Genomic DNA, 19,095 nt, shown 5'->3' on the forward strand with positions numbered 1-19,095 from the left:
AGAGGTTTAAAGAGTGTATCCTTGCTAAATATTTCTTTCCTTTTATCAAGGCTGCTTGATTCAGCGCTATGGTGTTGAACCAGCCGCCCATTTGCGATCACCTCTGGAGTTTGGCCAGCAACCACTGAACCACTGCTTGCGCCCTTTGGGGACTCCTCTTTGTGTACCCCAGGCTCCCTAGCAATATGTTGAGACTGTCTTTCTGCGGGAGTCATTTTTTTGAGCCCATCTGTCCCTGTCAGTGTGTCATGATCCTCTTTATTCTTTCCCAGTGGTGACGGAGCAGTAAGCACAGTCTCACTGGATGTGTTGCACTGAAAATAGTCATCGACTGCGGATTTTGTTGTGCAGGAGTTGAGCTCGCTATATGATGGCAAATTCTCTGTAGGCTTGCTTTGTTCCAGTAGGCTACAAGAACTGGGGGTTTCTACACTGCCACTAGCTATTTCAGGGATGCAAGTCTCTTTGTAGCTTGCAGATGAAATCAGAGCCCTTTGATGACTGAGCGACTGAGATGGCCTTAAGGTACTATCGTCAATATAAGTTTGGCTAGTTGTTTGGTCATCTGGGCTACAGCCTTCACCTATATCTTCAGGTGTGCCTAAAGTAGCTGAGCCCAGAGGTCCCTTGGAGTTATCCATGGATCTAGACCTTTCTTTAGCCTTACTGGACCGCTCATTCCTCGATCTTCTATCCTGTGTATGGCTGTGGCTCCGATGGACCTTGGAGTGGGAGCTTCCCCTGGAAGGTTCAGGAAAAGGCATTTCAGTTCTTCTTTTGGCCAGCTCACCAGACACATCCCACTCCGGTGTCATGGGAAAGTGAGATTCAATCATATTAGGATTGCTGTGCATTATAAAATTATCTCCCTTGTGTTCTATTATAAAACAGCCTTCCCGTGGGGATCGAGTCAAGGGATCATAGAACTCATACTCCCTTTCAGCAGGTATATCCAAATGAGAGCCATCTGATGGGTCTCCTTTGGACACCCGAGTCTTGCTGTGTGACCTCGATTTCCCATGAGACTTTCTGTGATTCCTGCTCTTTTTACTTCGTCCACTGTGGTGAGCTGAAGATCCTGCTTTGCTTCGTTGAGCTTTTTCTTCTTCAAGTTTCTTCATTAGTGCAGTGTGCCTCATGACATTTTCCACAGTCAAGTCTGGGTTAATGCGCCTGATAATCTCCATTTCTACCTCTCTAGGTATAGTGGTAGGAGTGTCCTCGTCCCTTAGCGGCCACTCCTCTGGAGGAAACTGGGCAGAGAAATTTGCCAACTGTTTTGTCTTGTCCTTCTTAAAACTTAATCGGAATAATTTGAGTCCAAATTTCTTAGACTGCTTTTCTACATCCTTAGGCTTTGTGAGTGTCTCTGCTTTGTAAGAAAAATTGACAGTACTTTTACTTTTCTCAGTAGGTGGGACCTGACATAATGAAGGAGGACAGTATGAGTCTTTACAGTCTTTTGCTGATTTCCTCTGTAGGGTAGATGCATGCATGCTGTGCATATCTTCTCTGCAACAATGGCAGGAGTCGCAGTGGTTTTTGGGTAGTGTTCGGTCCCTGACGCATCCCGAGGTGGAGGGAGTTATAGTTCCTTGTTGCGGAGAGGTACATTGAGACCTGTCAGGTATCCTCTCATCCAAATGGTACCATTTACTGTTAGTTCTTATGAGAGATGGTGTTATAAAGTACGTCTGTGGGGTTACAATGAAATAACCATCCGGAGTTGGGTATATTTTCCTCTCCCGTACAAGCATATTCAAGGTATGTCGAAGGATTTCTGGACTGGGTGTTGGAACTCCTAGAAATGACAGTAAACACATATCAGGGAGTGCATAAAACTGTGCAGGACTCTCTGGCTCCTCCCTCCCCAACAAAAATCTGTTTTTTCCAATGTGCAAGCTGGAATATGCTGAACAAACAACTCCAGTAAAACACTTTGTTAGGCATTCTCTTGTCTGTTTGTTTTTCCACTTATCTCCTACACTTCAGACATATCAATTATTAATTAAATAGAAAGGAGGCCATTAATGGAGTGTTTAAAAAAAAAAAGGAAAAAACTTCTAGTCACTTCCATTGCGCAGGTGACCTTAAGCTACAAGATGGAATCACTGGAAGTCAAAGGGTGTCAGGGAAAACATTTCGCTTTTATTCTTCTTCCAACTAAATATTTATATCCCAATTCACCAGAACTATTTATTATAATGCCCAGTGATGTATAAAACAGTGGTTATTTGTTACTTTGGATGCCTAAGTTCTTTTTCCACAGAAGAATACTACACAGAAAAAAAAGCATTCCCCCAAACTGCCCCTGTATCACAAACTTGATTGAACTGACTTGCTCTCTCATTAAAACATGTTTCAACTACATCAGCTGCTCCAAAAAAGACACGTCTTGAATGATTGTTCATCTTACCCAAACAGACTTTTCCACTATGCTGGAAGTTACAGATTTAGCTCCTAAAAATTTGCTTCTCAGAGTTCCCTGCCTTTCATGCGAGATGTGAGGGACACCACCGAAGTGCATATATCACATACTGAGAGAGGGACAAGTATGACAACCCTGCATCAATGCACATTAGCCACATGGTAGACTTGGCATTGTGAGCTTGGTCCTTCCCACTACCAGTACTCCTGCTGGGTTCAGTGGTGCAAGACCAAGTCTTCAATACTTTATTAGATAAAATACCAAGTTAGCATGCTGTGCATAGGAGTAAGTTCCATCTAGAGCTAAGGAAACAAGAGATGTAGTTCACAAGCTGGTTTAAAAAAAAAAAATCTGTTTATGCTGAATAAGAAATAAAAATCCTTCAAAATTTTCAGTGGAAAAAGCTATCTTAATCAATATATTTCGTTGAACTAAAAGGCATTTTAATTTTAACTTAATGCTGGGTACTGACCTGGTTGACATTTTTAGAACTAGAGAAATTTTGTTCAAAAGTTTGGATGGTCTATTTTAAACTAAAAAAGTTACTATTATTTACTCTGGGTCTTAGTGTTCTTTTCAACAAAATTAATTTAGAAAAAAAAAATTAGAATCAGAGAGTAACTCAGGTTGGAAGGGACCTCATGAAGTCATCTGGTCAACACCCCTACTCATAGCCAGGCCAACTTAGATCAGGTTGGTCAGGGCCTTGTCAAGTCAAACTGACTATCTGCAAGAACAGAAATTCCATGGAATCACGCATGCAAAAACATTTCAACAAAGTATATGCTTTTTACAAAAATACTTCACGGAAAAATCTCAACCAGGTGTACCTGGCACAAACACAGTATCTTCAGTAGCACGTAGCGTCTGGTCACTAACTCTTCTCCCACATGTCAAAGGCTGGAGCCTATAAGCTCACTGATCTCCTTGTGTTAGCAAACATGAGGAGGACAGCAAGGGCTCTGGCACTATGACCAACACCCCGTCAAAAGATTAGCGACAAGAAATAGAGAAGTTGTACTAATTCCCTAACTCACCCTCTTCCTTGCTACTGGGTTGCAGACAACATAAGTATTCTTACGTCTGGCTTTGAATGCTGTTTGAATTTAGAGACATGACCATACTGCTCACATCCAGTAGTATCTGTAACTAAAAATCTTACAATAGAAACAGCAAAGTGTTAGGAATAACATGGACACATGAGTGAAAGCAGTGACAACAGAGAAGGTGCCAGGGAGAAGTACATGGGGGCAGTAAATACATTTCATGTGCAGTCCACAGAGCTGAAAGATGGGGGCCGATCCAGACACAGGAAGTAAAAGAGGTAAAGAAAGGCTGTAATTTGAGAGAATAAATGAGACTGAAAATTGGAAAGAATACACAAATGAAAGGGAGAATCAGGAATGTGTGTTTTCTCCCCTTTTGATGTGGGTGTCCACAATTTATGTTACTCTCCCTAGGATTATCACAAAGACCCCCAGAATTGCTGGATGAGCAAACATGCCAGAAATAGCAACAGATGGGAAAAGCTGAAATCCAGACAGCCAGGGGAAAAACGGACTACCCCTCCCTAGCCCAGAGTCCTGAATCTCTCTGGACTGAAGTAAACAATATGCTGAGCCTCCTCTAGATTGTGAGGCAGCGGCAACTGGAGAGCAGGCTGCCCTCCACACGAGCTTTCAGTAAAGCACAGGAACACGAAGAGTGATTTCAATTCCTGTAACAACCAGTGGTCATCATCGAACCTCTTCTTTCCCACGGTGGAGCTGCTATGTCTGCTTGGGTAACACCACCTCTTTTACATTATGCCTTGCATCACCAAAAGAAGTGGATGACCCCAAACTCAAGTTCACACGCTTCTCCATCCTGTGCTGAAAATGCACTGCAGGGTCCAATCCCGGTCCAACTGAGATGCACTTGCTGTGCGGCAACCACTCTCTCTTCTTGCCTCTACATAAATAACCTGACTGATCCCTTGCATTTTCCAGGAGCTTAGATGCAAATACCTCAACGCATACCTATCTTTGTCTGCAAGAACTTGGTTCTTCATCCTTGTTTTACTTAAAGACTTTTTTTAACATACTGTTTCAAAAACATCAGAACAAAAATAAAAGAGAGGAAAACATTCTCCTGGGAGTTTACAGAAAAGTTAGGGGAAGAGATTGAAATGGATCTTCTGATGTTTTACACTAACTTAGGCAAAAATGCACTGCAAATACTTGGTAAAAATAATAATATTTATTTTTCACCCAGTAAACCATAATGACTACAATATGTTGGGTAAATGAGTCTCTAAACACTGGATGCACAATAGTTACATTAATTGACTAAGTCCTGTGAATAGAGAATGTGCAGATAAACACCAAGAAAAAAAAAATTAGCGTGCCTGGGCAGTCAATGATGCTGTAAAGTTAATTGTGTCAGCCGCCTTCTCTCTGGAATTGGAGACTATCACTTTTATCACTCCCAGCATACAGTACATCCCTGTGGTTCACTAAGCCAGCAGTGACGATGGCAGATGCAGATCTTTTGGAGCTCAGCATTGCCAGCTAATGCTAGCATGGGTTTTGTTCAGTTCTCTTTCAGGTACTTACAAAAGCAGAAACAGACCCAAACTTGAATTAGGCTTTCCTGCATGGTGGACAGGAGCAATAACACTACTCCGGCTCCCATTGTTGCTATTTTAAATACAGATTTCCTGGCTTTCTCAAGACTTTTCTTTTTACAGCAACCTGCCCACATCATGTCTATATGTAACCTACCCCACTGCAGCCAGAAGTTTCCTTATGGTCTCCCTTCCTCCGTTAAATAGGAACAAGAGGAAAAAACCCAGTAGTTTAGAGACTCTAGTATGTAAAATATTGCATGACAGCAGTGGTGTTAAGATTATGTAGTGGTTTAATAATTCAAAAGCAGAAACTGTCTGGACACTGAATCATCAGACATGTACATTTTCTGCACCTCAAGAGAGTCTACTATGCCATCCACTGAGCTTCCAGACAGAAGATTATGTCTTGTTTGCTGTTCACAAAGAACTCTGACCTAGAGTGAACTCAGTTAATGTAAGACACTTAAGTGCTACATATACATTTCACATATTTAAAGAGTGAACAGTTATGAAGGCGAATGTCAGAGGAATTTGCCAGCTTTCAGAAAACTGTTTGCTTCAAAAGCAACGCAGCCCAATACACACGTATTTTCTACACTGAAATTTTGAACACCTTAAAATGATTTTAAGAAGTACATGGACAAAATTGGAAGGGAGGAAAAAAAAAAAAGGACAAAGTCCTTACTAAAGGCAGCATAGACTAAGGCTTGATGTTTCCTTCTGCCAGGTTCATACAGATAAGAGGGTCTGGCTGCAGGAACAGAGGTTACATTCTTAGCTCCTTATACTGGATTTCAAAGATTTACATTTAATGTACGGGATTTAAACCATGGTCAATAAATTCTAAAGTAGGGCTGTACAAACATCTCATTGTTTAATTCTAAGTTAGAATAATGGGAGCACGTGCAGCAGGAGCCCTCTTGCTTTTTTAAAAACCTGACAAATAACAAAAGCCACAAATAAGATGTGCATTATCATTACAAACTTTCTCAATAAAATAAATTCATGAAAAATACATCTGAAGTAGTATTTAAATGGTGTTAAATCTGCTAAAATGATTTTCTCCTGAGCTGATGCTAAGGCTTAACAAGGGATAAAAGAAATACTCTGATTGGCTCATGAAATACTAGTTAAGGATGTGGAGTGGTTGCTATGTGATGTTATAAATAATTAGCATACCTTATTTCAGATAGAGCCATGGCCCAGATTTATGCCTGCACAACGGCTCAGCAAACTAGAGGGCTAGACTGCAAGTGTAAGATCCTGCACTGAGGAAAGAGATTTATTATTCTTAGGCAGTTTGAGAATAGCATCTGGGGTCTTAGGAAATTTATACACGCCATGAAACGCAGTGAAGCATCTGTTCATTAAAACACAAACAACACAGGCAGACAAGTGCTGCTACAGGGTGAGATACAGAGAGGCTATGTGACAATGACAGATACATCTACACTGGTAATGCTCTCCTCTCTCTCAGAGCATCAGCACTTAATTAGGAGAAATAAACTATCAGACTATAGGAGGACATCAGATATTTTAAAATAGCCACAGTGAATACAAGGGCTCAAAAAGCCACGGCTGATTTATGAGAGAGTTTGGGTAGACAAGTGAAAAATATCGCTCAGCACAAGAAGAGGTTCTGTTTATTGGAAAGGACAAAATTTTTGGATAATCCTCATACACTGAGAGGACATGTATGTTTGCTATGTTAAACATGTCATGGCTGGGAGAGAAAGGCATTTCTCTAGAGAGGGGAAAAAAATTGGACAACAAATGGTGGATTATTTTTTTTCCAGATAATTTTCTTTACGTTTTGGGAAGTGAGGTAGGAGAAACAAGGCCCTCCTTTTTTTAATCTCAGACTTGAGAAATGCACATGTTCATGGCTAGTGGAAAAAAGAGGCAGCAAGAGACTGTGTGCTAACTTGCCTCAGGCTTCTTCTGAGCAGAGTCTACAAAATAATCCAGCCTGTTGAATTATTTTTGATGTGTGGTTCTGTCTAGCAAGAATAGCATAACACACCAAGTCAACTGATAATCATGCTCCCAGGAAACCCAAGGGATGCCACCAATGAATTATCATTTCCACCATGAAATAATGTTTATATAAAAATATTGATAGAATCATTGGAAAAACACTTTCAATCTACGGAACTCTTCCATACAGCTATACTCTTCTACATAGCTATAAAGAAAACACGACTTGGGAAAAAAATCATCAAAATGAATTAAACTGGAATTATAATTGTGAACTTTGCCGCCTTTGCATGCTATGCGTTACAACTTTTATCACTATTTTCAAAATCAGCCAAGCATACTGAAGAAAACCCCTGATAAACAAAACCACAAATTGGGACAGAAAGTCAGTATTTACAAAATAAACTTGCAGTAATTTTTTCCAAAGTGCAATTATTAAATATCAGACAGAATTGTTTATTCCAAACACAGCTCTCAATCCAGAATTATATTTTAAAATCTCAGAACTTAGTACCAGTTATAGCAAAAGCCATGTAACCTTCAAGGCTTTAAGTAACTCTTGCTCTGAAATGTAAGCAAAAAAATTCAAGACATCAAAACATGGTCATGGTCAGGCTGCCTAGATGAGGCAGACGCATCAGGAGTTTTCCTACTGAAGCATTTTTAATTAGCTGCTTTTTACAACTGTAAAAGAGGTACAATAGAGAAGTTTCTCAACCAGTTTAGAGAATTGTACACTCGGGCACAGAATAGTTAAACATCTTGCCCAGAATCATAGAAAGCACAAGTGAAAAAGTTGTGCTCTCTTGAGCAGTAAACCTCTGCCCAATGCTTTTATACCACACTTGTAGATGTCTCTACAAGATGCATTTTGCATGATTCACCAACTCCAGATACAGACTGCCAGTAGGGAAGCAGCATATTCAAGAGTACATTCTTAATATAGGTTTCCTTTTTTTGATGTTACAGTATCTTTAATCCAAGACATTTTCATTTTACCATTTAATAAACATTATCAAATGCTGACAAGAATATCTTCGGAACAGTACAACAGCATTTACGAGCACAGCGAGTGAATCTATGGCTCTCCAACCCTTTTAGTCATGGAGAGAGTGGTCAAGTTTAAAAAAAAAAAAAAAGATTTAAAGATTTTTCAAGCAAGGGCAGTACAGAAGCAAAAGCCAGAACTGTGTTCAAGAAGGCTCTGAAAACCCCCAGAAACCAGGCTGACAACCTCCTTTCAGTTTAAATATAACCTCTCCCTGAAGCAGGCACATCATCGTCATTGGACTCTATTACTTACATCAGGCCACACCAGTTTTGAGAGCCTGTCCTAGGCGAAGGAAGACATGCAGTATGTGGGAAATCTGCTCTTTGAGAGAGAATGCTCTACACACAGACCTTCATGAGGTTCTCTCTCTGGAGACTGGACAATGACACTTGAACTGGTCGAATGATGTCAGCAGAGCTCTTATGAGTTAGCTTACAACTGGTTTGAAAGCCGCAAGGTGGAATAAGTCTGCTCTGGTTATGATACATACTTTGTTCTCCGTAACTACTAAAGAAGTCCTAAACTCTTTTGACTATGATGATAAAGAAGGTTATTTTGTGAGAAAAATCACAAACAAGCTTATTCTGATACCAGCCTGAAAAAAGAAACAAGCCAATACAGTTAGCTGTTTAGTACCTCGAGTAATTTTTAATATTTACATGAAGTCAGGAATTAACCCTGCAAAATGCATCTCACATGAATAGCCCCGTCAAAGAAAACTCAATTATCTGTATGTTTAAGAATAGAGAAAAGGTTATAAGATTAGAACCCTAAAGCCTCCTTTTACTTTTGGGTAGCATCTCAGGATGAATCAACATTCCCATCCAGAGGAGTGAAGAAAAAGACTACCGAACACGGAAACTCCCTCTTTTAAGTAAGCCAAAAAGATATGCAACCTTTTGGGTAGGGATTGGGGATTCTTTAACTGCCCTTTTACAGACATGCGCCCATCTGACCAATGATTTATTAATGTCCAGTTACCTGGGAAGCACGTTGTTAGGTGTTCCATTAGTGCTTCTTGTGTGACTTGTTTTCGGGCAGAGTTCATTGCTGAGATGGCCAGGCAAAGGATTTCCCCAAGTGGAATAAACTGTGACTGACTGATGGGAGACATGCTGATGGGTGATACATCACCTGTAAAAAGACAACAGATGTGCAATGAAGCTTTTTGTTTAAAAATCTGCTCTTAGAACAAGGACGTAGAGATACAATCGGAGAAGATGTGCACAGCTCTAGTCTTTGTACTGAGCTGGGGATAAAACTCTTACAATGGAGAACCATCCAACAGCTTATTTCAAAACTTAGACATGGCGAACTTTGGAAAATGGCAGATATACACTATGCAGACATAGTTTCTCAAAGGGTGCAATAGACAGATTCAGAAAAATGCCCACAGATTAGCACCTATGGTTGCAAAACCTTGTGCTTGAATATCCTGCTAGGTAACTACACAAACAAAATAGTTGCATGTATTTCTCTGGACATAAAAGGGGAGATTTCACTCCCCTTTCAAAGGCTAGCGGTATGGATCACCCACCATTTCCACTTGATAGAATATTTTTTCTTAATACTAACAAAGATCAGAAAAAAATCTTGCTAAGTTAATGAATAACATTTTCACTCAGCTGATAAAGCGCAGAACACTCTTTAGAGGCACAAAAGCATCAAACACCTTAAGATTGATACCCTGAATAAACCCTTCCTGTATGTACATGTCAAATGTCTTTGTATGGACTACATATTTTTTAGAAGAGACATTTTAATGGTTCCAGGATGGCCTGACAATTAACTTTGTTGTAACTTTGCTCATGTTGTCTTTAAAAATAATTCATTAACCCATACTTAAAAAATCACTGAAAGATCTTCAAAATGAAAGTTACAGGAGAAATTACAATTTGGTAATACTAGCATGACTACACAAATACACACATACATGTGCATTTTAACATACTTTATATAAATACAGAAATGCTTTTAGATTCTGCTCTGTACCTCTTCTTGAAGTGGTAACAGTTCCCCAATGATCTCAAATAGAGGGAGGCAGCAGGCTAAAAGATTTCCTTTGCCAGTAGAAAAGGAATAATAAAGAGTAACAGACAGAACAAGGGGTGCTTGACTACAAATCCTTTTCTGGCCATAGGTCAGTCAACAGCCAGGGATTAAGTTTTACCTAAATGGTTTTGAAATCTCAGGAAGATCACCCTATTTCTGCTGTCACGGAGCAATACCTTATGATCAAATCAGGAATCAAATTACTGGAAATTAATTCAAATTCAAACTTTCCTCCACAATTTAGAGGATCTAATATTTGCCCTCTTAATTCTATATTCCTATTACGTCTATTAAACAGGGACAGCAGTTTCTAAAACTGATTATCAAAATGCATTTAATCTTGCACTTTGAAAAGAAAAAAAAAGAATTGGTGGGAGTAGCAAATTGCATAAGTGTTTCAGTGAGACTTATGAGCCATATTTTTCAATACACCAGCTGTACAATCTGTTGTACAACAGTGATACACACTGCCCAAGACACAACAATGATTTAAAATACACATTTGTGCTATGCTGTCTCCTGATTGCATCAGGCTGGCCCAGATCAATGCCGCAATCCCAACACAGTAGCATTCCTCCAGCTTCAACACAGTGCACCCCAAGATCCTCCTCATTCTTACCTGACCACAGAATGACCACCTTAAAATATAACCTTTTCTGGACTTTTTTTAGTCATATACACCTGAAAAGTTCCTGCCACGTGCTTTACAGACAATGGCAATCAAGAAAAACATAGGCAGCTTACAGGGAAATGTGAGATACATGCTTTCACATGACTTGGGAGCAAACACCATTTGTCCCTCATCATTTGAGAATGGATAAAGAACATCACAGTTATTATATTACTATTTACTAATAATTATACCTGCTGTCAGCTGAAACTTGTTCATAGACGAATCTTTGTAATCAGCCAGACATATAAGTTTACCAACTTCGATCAACAGTCACCATGCACTTTGTGTAGGGGATCAGTTTCTTTAATGATTAGTTTCAAGTCTAAAAAGCATCAGAATTATGGTAAGAATTATGCAGATTTAGCTAAGCAATTTAAGAAATTACTGCCTTTCACACAGAGATTATCTATGTCATGGGTATCCTTGTGAGCACTACTAAGTTCAGTTCAGTGCAATGTCAAACAGATTGGCATATATTGCCCTCAGTTGAGGTTTAACCTTATCAGCTTCACTAGGCACTGAAACGGGCTCCCTGGGTAGCTTTCAGGGCATCCAGGTGAAGGGCAGTAACTTCCTGAATTGTTTTATCTGGATCATCGAAGACCTGGCAATTTCTTAAACCAAAGCACCATGGCAAGAGTATCCCTGTGCCTACTCCCAGCCATGCACTCACACTGCTGTCTACGCAGGTGCCAGGATGGGAGAGTGGGAGGAAGATCTCTTTCTTTCCCTTGCACCCGGAACAATCCACTCACAGCTAACGAGAATGATATTTAGGATGTAAGGAATGGGCCTCAATCCATAATCAGCTTCTTGAAGTGAGAAAAGGACTCAGGAAGGGTTATACATGAAGCCTAGCAAGTGCTGCTAATTTATGTAGGTTTGCTCTGCAGGCTCCCAGCTGCCCCCAGGAGGGATGATTGGACAAGAACTGAAACCAGTTACTCTGCTCACCCCCAGGGAGCAACCCATCCCTCTCTCCTGGCTGCCAAGAGCCTGCAGAGATCAACCTCTGGGATCACTCCCAGTCAGGACTTGTTAACTTAAAACTGGCTAAGTACATGTTAAGAAATAATACAGTTCACCTGGATTTTAGTAACCTTGCACTTTGCACAATCTTTCCTTTCAAAGCAGACCTCCAGCATGGAATTGCTTTTCCAGGTTAGTGTGCAGAAAACATTCAGTCTGCACATTTGACTCCTGCCAGTTGTGCTCTTGTCAACAGGAACAAGCCAAGAGTTTCCACTGAAATACTAACTATACTTCACGTAAGTCATCAATATAAAACGTTCAGTATCAGTTCCTTAACATTAACAAAATCTCTAGCAAAGCATGCTATAGTTAGTATGCCAGGGTAACATACATCCTGCTTCCAAGTATTTGGGAGCTTAACAACCATTTAATTAACTATAAAGATGACTATAATTGGCCATAAAATCATAATTTAAATGGCTTTAAATGCTATAGAAACGGCCAACAAATACTGGTTTATGTGAGAGCCTTTCTTCCTCTTTTGTAAGGGACTATCACCAGTTAAGCCTTAGTCTTTTCCACTGAGTGCTTTTCAACCTTCTCCATTATGACAAGGGAACTCTTGTTTCACCTCTGTTGTGCCAGCATTACCTCCACAGCTTGTTGTCCATAACTGTCTGCTAGAGATAACTACTGGCTCTTGGTTTAACAAGGCTAGCACACATCTGTAAAACTTTCAGCAGACCTAGTGATAGAAAGCTAAAACCCCCTCAACTCAGGGTTTTTTTTTTGACAAATTTTGACAAACTAATTTGCCAAGTTTTATCTTAACTATCCTGTGGCTCTGGGAAATTACAAGCACTCTGTGGTTATAGTTAAGTGAACAAACTTCATTGATGCACAACAACAGAAAATACCTTGCACCTACGATTTAATACATTAACATCAATTACACACATAAACACTATTTAGCCTGTTGAACAGAAGGTTTACTACAACTTCTTTAGGAAAGATCTGCTTAAAAAAAATCAAATATGCTTTTCCTATTTCCTTTTTTTTTTTTCCTGAGGACCACATCACTTACATAAAACATCTAGCATATGGCTCCTGTTAGCTCTGACTGATGCTTGTCTCAAGCAGCTTTCTTTTGACATTAAATTATTATCCTTAACTTTCATATGTTTATGTTCCCAATTAAATGAAAACTGGCACTCAGAAAGCAGTTTTCATCAGCTGACTGCATGTTTTGTTTAAATACGAGAGAGAGATATATACACACACATACAGTTTTAGCTCTGTTTCTGCAGTGTCTTTCCAAACCTTTCTCTAAAGAATTTAAAAAAAAAAAGTTTTCTAGACTTCTTGTTTTAAGTGGCACTTAATTTTCAAAAATGTCTAAGCCCATAACAAACAATGAATGGGATTTGTCCTCATTTATGCCTTGGGGATTTGTAGTGCTACCCTGTGGGGAAAAAAATTATTGTTACTTAGAACAAAAGATTATGTAGTACATAAAATAAAAACTTAGCTCTTACATAGCACATTTCTTCAGTGGATTTCGAGAAACTCAGAAAAACTGGGTAACCATAACTATCCTTAACATACAGATGAGAAAGTGATGGTCTGTAACAGAGCTGGGAATGAAAATTCACACATCCTGAACCCACACCAGCCAGAACCTTTCCTGTGCCAGTTTATCTAGTGCCTCTGTTCTCTGAAAGTCTGGGTACCACCATCTTGGGAGAAAATGAGGTAGACTATATTCTGCACCATGTATCAGCAATTAAACTATCAACTACATACTGATGACAGCATTTTTATTAGTGATTCTGCTGCTGGAAAGAAGTGACCTGGAAGTCAAACTCCCTGTCTCATGAAGTTTGCATGAAGACGGTTTGATAAATCACCTCTTGACTTATAAATGGAACCAATTCAGTACAGCCACTGTGAAGGAAAATTAAGGAAATTACAGTGCAAAGCCACGCTATATTAGAATTTATACACGCTATTTCCCTGAAATGGGGAACAGACCCTCTGATTAGGAAGCCAAAGCCCTGTTTCTCTTCTCCATCCAGCCTCTCAACACCTTTTTAACCTTTTGTTTCCTACGGATCAAGACAAACTTTAAACATGATTTTTAGCCTGGTTTCCACAGGAAATGAGGCTTAAACAATCACAGTCTGTGTGCGTACATGTGCCAGAGAGGTCGAGCCTCACTAGACAATAGGGATTCTAAAACAAGTGTTTGCTACGCACGCTCCATCTGCACAGAGTTTCAGGCATAGCCATGTCCCACTAGACAGGAGAGAATCCAGTCAAAAAACACTTGTCAAGGGAAATCTGACTTCACTACTTTTGCTGCTTACAGAACTACATTATTAATCAGAAAACATTGAACTAGCGTACAGTAACTTCATGGCACCTCATGATTATAGTGGTGGTTGCAACAGAAATCCCCTACAAAAAATTTCTTGCCAACGGCCTGTTCTGGTCAACACTCACCTATGATTTCACTCTGGGAAGAACTACAGAAAGGTCCTTTTCAAACAAAAGGTAGCTAATAAAACCAAAACTACTGGTAATGGGCAAAAAGAGGGCTCTTCAGCCTAGAACATTATAGCTTTTTTTCAAGAATACCATAAGTGAAAAGCCTCTTCTAGAAGAAGCACATTTTCAGATTTACTTAAAGAAGGGACAGATGCTGAAGAAGTTACATGTCTGGCCTGGGTTGCACATTACCCCTTTTCCCCCCCAAGCCCCAACGTGACTGAATCACTCTAAATTATGGAATACTTACATGGATATAGCAAACAAAACCTTTCTTATGTGAACTCACAACAATGATATATAATTGCCATTTTAAGCCAGACAACATTTCCATCTCATTAAAAAACAGGAGGGAACAGGAAGAATATGCAGATTTCTGTGGTGTTACCCAGATTACTCTGAAATACCTTGGATCTGCACTAGCACACTGACACAGAAAAGAACACATTTTACTGGCAAAATCTGAAATAAAGAAAATTAGAAGGTGTGTTGCTTGCGCTGTTCTCAGCCATAGCTAAATCCTCCTTTTAAACCACACTTTCTGGAGTATTTTATGAACAAAGCTGCAGGTTGTGTTTACTAGACAGTTATAGATATCAGATGACTGATAACAAGAAAAAAAACACACTAAAGATTGTCCATTTATTCCTGTTTAAGAGCAGCTTAAACAAAGGCTCGACAAACGCAATAAGACATTTGCTAACCAGCAAGCTCTTTCTGCACCTCTGAAATGCATGCACACCAGAACATACTTTCCCTTGCAGATACAGATCATGAACGCTTTAAGAATGTGACCTGGCAATGTGACCACTCCAATTCTAACCAGCCTGAAGAAAACACAGCAACCTTAATAATGACCAATCATATGACAAACACTGGCCTCTGAACAAAGTTCTAGTCCCTTGCCAGTTATTAACTTCAGCCATGTAAACTGATCTTTTTAATCATTCGGATCCAGCTGAAAGCATGGTCCAAGTGGCACTAACTTTCAGAAACAGGTGCTAAATTGCCCACAGTCAGCAGACTAGTCTTACATGCATTCATCCTGCGTATTTCCTGTGATTTAAATTTCCTTTTCTTTGTTCATGTCCTGTGGCCAGCTGCCTCCTGATCCCAAAGTGATATCCCAGCACGTGTTACCACTATGATCATAAAAAGTTTCTGCTGGAGCACGGAACTTTCCCAGAGGATTCAGTTGAGGAGATTTTGGTGGCATTGCTTATACTGGGAAGGAGGAGGGTGGGACTGTGTTTTTTTAATATATTGTGTGCTTTAGAATGTGTTTCCTCAAACAATATTTTTCAAATGCATCTTTTAATAAATGTCCACGTCTATATTCCTGGCACACAATATGTTAAAAAAGGGGGACTTACCTGAACCCCTATGGTCTGGTTCCATGCTCCAGTACAGTATCCAAAGTAGCTGTGATGTAACAGCAATGTGCATACTGGGGCTTTATATCACTGTGGAAGCTGGCTGGTTGCAGCATAGGTCAGCGCCACAGGACCTGAAAGAAGAAAAAACAAAGCATGCTTTTAGGCAGTAACATGCTAAACACCCACCTCTTAAAGCAGGAAATAGGGGCTTCCAGAAAATAAAAAAGAATGTAGTATCTATGCAGGTCCACTGAAAGGAATGCTATTTCACACAATTCTCACATAAGTACGAGAAATAAATGGTTAAGAAATGACAGGGGAGGTGGAGGTAGAGAATCTAAAGGGGACTACAAATATAACTCCCACACAGTGTTTTGAAAACATCTCTCTCCTTTTGCCCTATTTCCACGGAACGGCTGGAATCACGTTCTGACACCACCCCCTGTTCCAAAGGCACTCACAGTCTTCGCAAAGCACCTCTCCACTGCAGTGCCTCAGGATTCTGCAGTGTCACTCCTCTTCTCCCTGGCTCTCTGCAAAGTGAAGTCATAGGAATGGATCAGCCAACCTGACTTCTCACTACCCTGCCCAGAATCCTTTGTGAACTGAAATGAGTCATCGCTCTGAAAAAATCCACGGCGCAACGTTCCAGGTTTCTCCCTATGTCTGCGCTGGCTTCTTTGTCTTTGAAACTAAGTGCCTCTGCTTCTGGAACGGTGCCCAGCTGCATTGTAGAGGATAACAAGCCAGCCGCCTCGTTAAGTGGACAAGAAAGCTATTTACATGCATTAGCAAAGACAAGTTAAAGCTTTAACCCTCTAGTCAAGACAAAAAATTTACCCCTAACGTACCTGCCTGATGTAATACACAGCCCCCCAATACACAAAACCACAAATGCACAAACGTGCGTGCACACACTTACACAGAACAATATTTTCTTAAATTATTCACTATTTAGCATGACACTTACCAGTTTTTACTCTATTGATTAAAAAGAAAGATTTACTCTCCTTTGTCAGTCCTGAAGAATGCTGCAGACCTGCACGTAACAAACAGCTCTGCTGTAAACTGGATCAAAGTTGTGCTGCTGCAAACTGTTTATCAAAAAATTAGAAGCAGTGGACAAGTTCTTGCAAGCTCATTTTTCATCACCCCATTCACCATTTGGGCTCAAAACAACGTGAGCCCTGAAACCATGCCAGACTGAAAATGTCAAACTGCTCCAAGTGCCGAGAGCCAGCAGAGCTGCTTCAGCTTCTGCTGCTACCGACAAAGAGGTAATGCTCAGAACGAGGTCACTGTGTCAGGATCTCACTCCAGTGCTAGGTTTTCCTTTGCTTGGTGAGAATATGCTAAGCTAAAGCATCACAAAAACACAGAAGAGGACGCAGGAATAGTGTGTGATGAGATACAGATGCTGCTGTTTTGGAGAAACATTTTTAGTTGTTTGAGGATTTTCTTTTAAGAGAAGGAAACATTTTAAATTGCCTTTACTGCAAAAGAACTATTTCTAGTCGTGATCTAGTCATCAAAATGAGAAGACCAGTATGCAGAAACGGAGGGGCAAACAAAAAAAGGAATGCTGCCGTGGGACACTTCTTTAAAGGTTCCTGTATCCTAAGCACTCTGAAATAGTTTGAAGCATAGTACACACACAATCCATAAATTCCTGAAACACAGCACTTCAGGACTCACCTGTGCTGTGCTGGAACAGGCAGTGCTCTTCGGTTCTCCCCTAAATGAACACACCAGGTGTTTAGGACTCAATTAAATACAAAGGTCACCACCTCCCTATGCTGCGAGCCCTAGCCTTACAGCTACCCTGGCAGTGAAACAGACCTATTTTAGGCTGGGTTTGACTATGTGTTTCAAGAGGGTAAGTAAATAGCTGGATTACACAACTAACAAACATCACTTTTGTTTACAGGTCTATGGCGATTGTTATGCAGCAAAGCCATATTATAAACAGGCTAATTTACAAGTGTAAGGTAAGCTGGGTGCTTTGCTACACCTGTAGTTAAACAGTAGCCAAGATCTCAACATTAAAAGCTGGGCTTTTGCTATACGCACAGTCACCAATTTCTGTATTCCCTGAAAGCCCTCATTCCAGGAAATCCTCCCTCAACTTTACAGGAGTTTTGCTTTCCCTGGGGCTGCAGGATCAGCCACAAAGCCTCTAATGAATCCAACTTGGCATTTGCAGTGTTTGGGTCCCTCAGGATCATCCTGCGGAAACTCTGGTTGTTTGTCTGCTAAGCCCACACCCACTTTACAGCAACGAAACTCACTGCAAGAAGAAAAATTTCTGTGGGCTTTAAAGTGAATTACAACAGGCACCTACTGAAAGAAAAAATGAGAGCTCCGATCTGCTTTTCCTTTGCACCAGATAACATTCATGCAAAGCTAAACGGCTGGGCTTTTGCATGCAGTACTGTTTTCACACACATGCACAAATCTTGCAGCAGTAGTCACACTACTATCACCAATGTTAAAATACTGGCAGAAGGAAGAAAGAAAGATAAAGGTAATGCCATGACCCGAATATCCTTTCTCTCTAACAAATTTCTCTAGCACTCGAACCCGAGTTATATACTCAGGACCAGCTTGACTACTCTGAACAGACAAATACAACTGCAAGCTCTTTGAGACAATTCGTCGTGCACGTGTGACGCCCTGGAGACACGTTAGAATGCACTGAGCGTGCACATGTACCTAGGGTGCACATACATCTCGTGTGCACACGCACCTAGGCATGCCTTTACTCAAATTCATCAGCTCATAGCACTATTACACAGCCCTTTAATCGCTATTAAGAACAGCAAGAAGTGCCTGATACCTCAAGCATGGCAGAGAGCAAAAGAGAGAGAGCAGCAGCAGGGAAAATGTAAATGAGAAAGTTTAGAAGAGCCGAAGTTGATGGATAAACCAGCACTGCCATCATCAGTGATGTTACTGTAGCATGACCTCAGAGGAAGAAGGCCTAGCCAAAATACCACATGCACTTCCCAATCAAGGCAGCTACTCTGTTCCTCCATCCCACATCTCCCCCCCCAGCACATGACAGAAGTTGGTACTGAAACAAAAGCTGCCTTATTGACAGTGTACGGCACGAATACACCATATACTTCTCTCTGTATAACTCCATGCACGCATGTGCATCCGAATAGACCAGTACAGAATACAGCATAGCCTGAGATTGATCTCCATCATACACTGAGAAAGCAGATGATGCAAAGATCACATTTTCTTTCTTTGCACACGCATTGTGCTGGAGCTGAACGCAGACTCCTTTGTCAAACTCCACATTAACTTGCTTACCTCCTTGAGCCCTCCCGAGCCAGGGCCTGGGATTCCCTTCCTTTGCCACAGCCCTTCCCCCACCACCAGTGGGAAATTCAAGAGGAGAAAAGG

General features: G+C 40.5%; 1 protein-coding gene across 1 annotated transcript in view; it reads right to left on the reverse strand.

Annotated features, from left to right (window-relative positions):
- STOX2 (storkhead box 2) overlaps positions 1-19,095 on the reverse strand; it is a 71,644-nt gene that overhangs the window by 7,534 nt on the left and 45,015 nt on the right. Inside the window, 2 exon segments of the mRNA XM_009330679.1 lie at positions 1-1,801; positions 9,046-9,198. The exon segment at positions 1-1,801 is cut by the window's left edge and continues 10 nt beyond it. Of these exon segments, the coding sequence (XP_009328954.1) occupies positions 1-1,801; positions 9,046-9,198 (1,954 nt within the window).

The sequence above is a fragment of the Pygoscelis adeliae genome, unplaced genomic scaffold (genome assembly GCF_000699105.1).
Source record: "Pygoscelis adeliae isolate BGI_AS28 unplaced genomic scaffold, ASM69910v1 Scaffold167, whole genome shotgun sequence".
Classification (NCBI taxonomy): Eukaryota; Metazoa; Chordata; class Aves; order Sphenisciformes; family Spheniscidae; genus Pygoscelis; species Pygoscelis adeliae.